Genomic DNA, 7,396 nt, shown 5'->3' with positions numbered 1-7,396 from the left:
CTTGTAAGGTTTCTCTCCAGTATGATGTCTACGATGGTAAAAAAGGTATGACGTGTGACTGAAGGTCTTACCACATACATTACACTTGTAAGGTCTCTCTCCAGTATGAAGTCTATGATGGTCTACAAGATTTGCCATCTGACTGAAGTTCTTGCCACACTCATGACACTTGTAAGGTTTCTCTCCAGTATGAAATCTACGATGGCGTACAAGCTGTCGCTTCTGATTAAAGACCTTGCCACTCTGTAAGTAAGTAGCTATAAAATAAAAAAAATTAAAAAGTTAAAAAAAAAAAAAGAGCTTGCCACATACATCACATTTATACTGTTCCTCTCCTAAATGGATTATCTGATTTTTCCTTAAAAGTAAGCTACAATTAAAGGCTTTGCCAGTCTCATTACATTGGAAAGATTTTTCTCTCATGTGATGACTTTCATGTCTTTGCAATGTCCTTGTGGGGAACACTTCTGTATTACGCTGTCCTGTGCGTGTTGCCTTGATCATGCATTTGGAAGCGACATCTACAAGATGTAAACACCAATAGGTTTGCAATTCAGTATAAATGGTAAATAATGCTGAAATGTGTAAATATGACACACAGAACAATTCTTATTTTAAACTTCCCAACATGATCTTCAAAGTATAGGAACACAAAAGGAATAAGATTCTTTAATAAAGGGCAAAATTAGCCAGACATGGTGGCAAGCACCTGTAATCCCCGCAACTCGGGAGGCTAAGGCAGGACAATCACTTGAACCCAGGAGGTGGAGGCTGCAGTGAGCTGAGATCACGCCATTGTACTACAGATCTAGACTCCATCTCAAAAAAAAAAAAAAAAAAAATCAATAAAGAAATAATTAAGGGCAATTCCATGTACCTCAAATTATTTCTACAGAAGACTATTTTCAATATCATGAAAAACACTGACAGGGCACAAACATGTATAAATCTAAAGTAAGGAGGATTTTTCCACTGTGATCCTAAAGTGCACAGCAGTTTGCAAAAAACACACTACCATCATATCAATGATGAGAAAACTATATATTCTTCAAATTTACAGCATATTTGCTGTATACAAATAAATGCTAAAGGACCATACAATATACTACATTGGTAAATAATCCACAATAAGCTCATGTCAGCATAACAAAAATCAGAGGAAATTCTGTATTGTCAAACAATCATAGCACTAAGAAGATCTCTGGAGGCTGAGGCACAAGAATTACTTGAACCCAAGAAGCAGAGGATGCAGTGAGCTGAGATCACATCACTGACCTTCAGTCCAAGGAACAAAGTGAGAAAGAAAGAACGAAAGAAAGAAAGAAAGAGAAAGAGAGAGAGAGAGAGAGAGAGAGAAAGGAAGGAAGGAAGGATTATGCACATTTATTTTATTTATTTATTTATTTATTTATTTATTTTTTGAGACGGAGTTTCGCTCTTGTTACCCAGGCTGGAGTGCAATGGCACGATCTCAGCTCACCGCAACCTCCGCCTCCCGGGTTCAGGCAATTCTCCTGCCTCAGCCTGCTGAGTAGCTGGGATTACAGGCACGTGCCACCATGCCCAGCTAATTTTTTGTATTTTTAGTAGAGACGGGGTTTCACCATGTTGACCGGGATGGTCTCGATCTCTTGACCTTGTGATCCACCCGCCTCGGCCTCCCACAGTGCTGGGATTACAGGCTTGAGCCACAGCGCCCGGCCTGGATTATGCACATTTAAAGTTTCATTACTATGCTATAACTTTGAGAAGTTTAACATACCTGCAACAATGACTTCCGCCTCAAATATCTACACAACACACTTCAGTTCTTCATATGGAAAGGAATCCACACTAACATGGTTGCTATGTTCACATTGTAATCACGCTCAAACCACTTATATGTTTAGCGAAAACTAAATTACAAAAACTACATAAACAATGGCTGGGCATGGCAGCTCGCAACTGTAATGCCAGCACTCTGGAAAGCCGAGGAAGGTAAATCACTTGAGATACGGAGTTAAAGTCCAGCCTGGACAACATGGTGAAACCCCATCCCTATTAAAAACACAAAAATTAGTTGGGCATGGTGGTGGGTGCCTCAAGTCCCAGCTGTTCAGGATGCTGGGGCAAAAAATAGTTTCAGCTGGGAGGCAGAGGATGTGGTCAGCCAAGATTGTACCACTGCACTGTAGCCTGGGCAACAGAGTGAGACTCGGTCATAAAAGAAAAAGTCAATGAAAAGAAAGTTAAAGAGTATCTACACAAAAAAGCAATTAAACACAAAAAGTAGTCAATGAGAAATGAAGAACAAAAAAAAACATACAAGAATTAAACAGTAAGGTCTTCTCCACCAGTCATACATCAAATGTAAATATTAAACAGAACGCAGAAGGCAAAGACTGGCTGAATCAACAGGAACTAACTACATGTTGTCCACAGAAGACTCAAATTAGCCCTAAGGATATACACACGCTACAGTTTAAAAAATAGCAACCAATAATTAGGTATGGGGGTTGGGGCCTGTAATCCCAGCAACTGAGGAGGCTGAGGAGGATCTCTTGAGCCCAGGAGATCAAGACCAACTTCAACAACACAGCTAGACACTGCCTCTAAAAAAAATATTAGCCCATCATCGGGCACTGTGGTTCACACCTGTAATTACAGCACTTTGGGAGGCCAAGGCAGGTGAATCATTACATTAGGAGTTCAAGGCCAGCCTGGCCAAGATGGTCAACCCCACCCCCCATATATATATATATATATATATATATATATATAAAATTAGCTCACCATGGTGGCATGCACCTGTACCAACTACCAGGGGAGGCTGAGGTGGGAGACTCATTGGGCACAGGAATTCAAGATTTCTTCCAGTGAGCCTTGATCACACCACTGTACTCCACCCTGGGTGACAGAGCAAGACACTGTATCTAAAAATAAAATTTTAATACAGAATAACACAAAAGATTAAAAAAAAAGATATTCCAGGCAAATGTCACCCAAAGAGAGCAGAGGTGGCTATACTAAAATATGTTTTAACTCAATAATATTTTATTGGCTGGGCGTGGTGGCTCATGCCCGTAATCCCAGCTCTTTGGGAGGCTGAGACAGATGGATCACAAGGTCAAGAGATAGAGACCATCCTGGCCAACTTGCTGAAACCCCGTCTCTACTAAAAATACAAAAATTAGCCAGGCATGGTAGGAGGTGCCTGTAATCCCTGCTACTCCGGAAGGCTTAGGCAGGAGAATGGCTTGAACCTGGGTGACGGAAATTCCAGTGAGCCGAGATCCCGCCACTGCACTGCAGCCTGGGGAACAGAGTGAGACTCAGTCTCACAAAAAACAAAAAATTTTTATTGGAGACCAGGAAGGACATTATACCATGATAAGAGAGTTAATTCACCCAGAATATACAACTAGAAATATATATATGCATGAATATCAGAGTTCCATATATAAAGCCAATATTTAAAGAACTCAAAGAAATAGCTCCATTTAATGCTAGATTTGAACATCCCACCTTCAATAATGGATAAAACCACAGGACAGCTGGGCTGGGTGCAGTGGCTCATGCCTGTAATCTCAGCACTTTGGGAGGCCATGGCAGTTGGATGACCTGAGGTGGGGAATTTGAGATCAGCCTGGCCAAAATGGAGAAACCCCATCTCTACTGAAAATACAAAAAATTAGCCGGGCATGGTGGAGCACGTGTGTAATCCCAGCGTCCTTCAAGGCTAAGGCAAGAGAACTGCTTGAACCCGGAAGGAGGAGGTGGTCGTGAGCTGAGATTGCACCACTGCACTGCAGCCTGAGTAAGGAGTAAAACTCCACCTCAAACCGCCCCCCTCAAAAAAAAAAAAAAAAAAAGTAGAGGCAGGCTGGGCCAGTGACTCAGGTCTGTAATCCTACCACTTTGGGAGGTCAGGAGTTCAAGGTCGGCCTGGCCAACATGGTGAAACCCTCTTTCTAGTAAAAATACAAAACCTTTAGCTTGGTATGGTGGTGGGCACCTGTAATCCCAGCTACTCAGGAGCCTGAGGCAGGAGAATCACTTGAGCCAGAGGCGAAGGTTGCATTGAGCTGAGACAGCGCCATTGCATTCCAGCCTGGGCAACACAGCAAGGCTCCACCTCAACAAAATAAAAACACAAAAAACTTAAAAATGGCACAAAGTGTCAATTTTGGTATGTAGTGCCACGTGTAAATCACACCCAAAAGCCTTGTCACAAACCTTCCATTTGTATGGGGTTTCTCTGCAGTATGAATTCTCCAATGTCTTTCAAGGTGTGATTTGCGACTGAAAACTTTGTCATATTCTTCACATTTGTAAGGTTTCTCTCCAGTATGAAGTCTACAATAAAGTACAAGGTGTGATTTTCGATTAAAACCCTTGCCACATTCATTACACTTGTAGGGTTTCTCTCCAGTATGAAGTCTATGATGACGTGCAAGGTTTGATTTTTGTTTAAAACCCTTGCCACATTCATTACACTTGTAAGGTTTCTCTCCAGTATGAAGTCTATGATGGTATGTAAGGGATGACTTTTGATTGAAGGTCTTGCCACACTCATTACACTTGTAAGGTTTCTCTCCAGTATGACTTCTAAGATGATATACAAGGTGTGATTTTCGATTAAAACCCTTGCCACATTCATTACACTTGTAGGGTTTCTCTCCAGTATGAAGTCTGTGGTGACATTCAAGGTTTCCTTTTTGATTAAAATGCTTGCCACATTCATTACACTCATAAGGTTTCTTTCCAGAATGAAGACTATGATGACATGCAAGGTTTGATGGTTGATTAAAAACCTTGCCAGGCCGGGTGCCGGTGGCTCACGCCTGTAATCCCAGCACTTTGGGAGGCCGAGGCGGGTGGATCACGAGGTCAAGAGATCGAGACCATCCTGGTCAACACGGTGAAACCCCGTCTCTACTAAAACTACAAAAAATTAGCTGGGCATGGTGGCGCGTGCCTGTAATCCCAGCTACTCAGGAGGCTGAGGCAGGAGAATTGCCTGAACCCAGGAGGCGGAGGTTGCGGTGAGCCGAGATCGCGCCATTGCACTCCAGCCTGGGTAACAAGAGCGAAACTCCGTCTCAAAAAAAAAAAAAAAAGAAAAAAACCTTGCCACACTCATACTTGGAAGGTTTCTCACCAGTGTGACATCTACAACAGTGTGCGAGGTATCACTTCTAATTAAAGACGTTGCCACATATATCACATTCATATTGTTTCTCTCCTAAATGGATTATCTGATGTTTCTGTAAGAGTGAGCTACAATTACAGTAAGGGCCTTGCCACTCTCTTTACATCGGAAGGGTTTTTCTCTCATGTGTACTTCCTGTTATTGTGTGAGTAATGAAGAATGGAGGAAATTGTCATGGTTATTAGAAATATGGGAATTGGGCCTACAAAAAATTCTTGGGGATGTTGAAACCAAGGAAGCATCATTGACAGGTTACTCCACTTGATTACCAATTTTCCCATTCAGTCTGAAACACATGCAGTTCAGGCAGATGAAAATGAAAGCTTAATCTAAACTCATCTTTAATAGGCTTATTTCCAGTATGCTTTTGATCATATCTCTCTGTACTACCAGTGAACTTTTTTATTTTTGTCATGGGTGCTTCATGGCCATTTCTTTCATCTTCTGGCCACTGAAACTCAAAGTCTGCCAGGCACAGTGGCTCACGCCTGTAATCCTAGCACTTTGGGAGGCTGAGGTGGGTGGATCACCTGAGGTCAGGAGTTCAAGACCAGCATGGCCATCATGGTGAAACCCCATCTTTATATTTTCAAAAGAAAAAAAAAAGAGTAGAAGAAAAAAAAAAAAGAAACTCAAAGTCATGAATATCTTTCTCAATTTCCTGGAGGCAAAAATCTCCAATGTGACGACTTTCATGTCTTTCCAATGATCTTATGTGGAACACTTCTGTATTGCCTGGCCCTGTGGACGAGAACTCCTTCATCACGCATTTGGAAGAGATACTTAACAAACTGTAAACACGAATAGGTTTCTAATTCAGTACAGATGGTAAAAAATACTGCAATATGTAAATACGACACAAAAAACAATACTTAAACTTTCCAAACTTAATCTTCAAAGTTCAGGATCACAAAAGGAGTAAGATTCTTTAATAAATAAAGGTTGATTATATGCCCTTCAAATCATTTCTATGGAATCCTATTTCAAATATCATGACAAAACACTGACAGGGCAGCAACATCTGTGAGCCTAAAGTAAGGAGTATTCTTCCACTGTGGTCCTCAAGTGTATAACAGTTTGCAAAAAACATATCACTGTTTCAACAAAGAAGATAAAAACATGTTATCTTCATACTTATAGTACATTTACTGTATACAAATGAATGCTAAAAGACTGTACAATATAGCATATTGGTAAATTCACAACAAGCTCATGTAAGGATAACCAAATTCAATGGAAATTCTGCATAGCCAAACAATCACAGCACTGAGAATAAAAGATTATAAAAATTAGCCAGGTGTGGTGGCCCGCGCCTGTAGTCCCAGCTACTACAAAGGCTGAAACCACAGGCACAAGAATCACTTGCACCCAAGAAGCAGAGATTGCAGTGAGCAGAGGTCACAGCACTGCACTCCAGCCTGGGTGACAAAGTAAGACCGCATTTTTAAAAAGAAAAAAGAAAAGGAAATATTAATACAGTATTTTTCTAAATAAATGTCATAAAATTACCTATTTCCATGCAGAACAGGCACTTTGTAAAATTTTCTTAAAAATTTTTTGTATTTTTATTTTTTCGAGATGCAGTCTCACTCTGTCACCCAGGCTGGAGTGCAATTATGTGATCTCAGCTCACTGCAATCTTCACCTCCCAGGTTGAAATGATCCTCCTGCCTCAGCCTCCTGAGTACCTGGGATTACAGGCACACACCACAATGCCTGGCTAATTTTTATATTTTTAATAGAGATGGGGTTTCACCATGTTGGCCATGCTGGTCTCGAACTCCTGACCTTAAGTGATCCACCCGCCTGGGCCTCTCAAAGTCCTGGATTACAAGCATGAGCCACTGCAACCAGTAGCACTTTGTGACACTAATGAGAGGAATGTGTCAGTTACACTGCATACCACATACCCAAAAGCTGTATGAAAAATCATAAAAATTAATAAAATATTTTAACCCATGATAAAATGAGAAAGCAAATAAAGTGCATTTATAAGGCCTACAGAGTTCTAAACTCTCTTAAGAGAGACGCCACAGCTTCTACTTACCAGCAGCACACAATATAAGAACTGAAACGCATGTTAAGATCACTACCTTCAGCCGGGCGCGGTGGCTCAAGCCTGTAATCCCAGCACTTTGGGAGGCTGAGGCGGGTGGATCACAAGGTCAAGAGATCGAGACCATCCTGGTCAACATGGTGAAACCC

The 7,396-nt window shown here is 41.3% G+C and overlaps 1 protein-coding gene across 2 annotated transcripts in view; it reads right to left on the bottom strand.

Moving 5' to 3' along the window:
- LOC108295631 (zinc finger protein 816-like) overlaps positions 1 to 6,794 on the bottom strand; it is a 12,460-nt gene extending 5,666 nt beyond the window's left edge. Inside the window, exons 1-2 of one of the 2 annotated variants that reach the window (XM_037734685.1) lie at positions 6,701 to 6,794; positions 26 to 257 (exon numbers count right to left, since the gene is read on the bottom strand). In XM_037734685.1, coding sequence (XP_037590613.1) covers positions 26 to 257; positions 6,701 to 6,710 — 242 coding nt within the window. In that variant the 5' untranslated portion in view covers positions 6,711 to 6,794. The remainder of the gene's footprint in view (positions 1 to 25; positions 258 to 6,700) is intronic. The other variant, XM_037734684.1, reaches the window with a different exon arrangement.
- Between the last annotated feature and the right edge of the window lie 602 nt (positions 6,795 to 7,396).

Source organism: Cebus imitator, unplaced genomic scaffold (assembly GCF_001604975.1).
Source record: "Cebus imitator isolate Cc_AM_T3 unplaced genomic scaffold, Cebus_imitator-1.0 Scaffold654, whole genome shotgun sequence".
Lineage (NCBI taxonomy): Eukaryota > Metazoa > Chordata > Mammalia > Primates > Cebidae > Cebus > Cebus imitator.
Note: the sequence above shows the minus strand (reverse complement) of the source record. Positions and strands in the feature narration are given on the sequence as shown.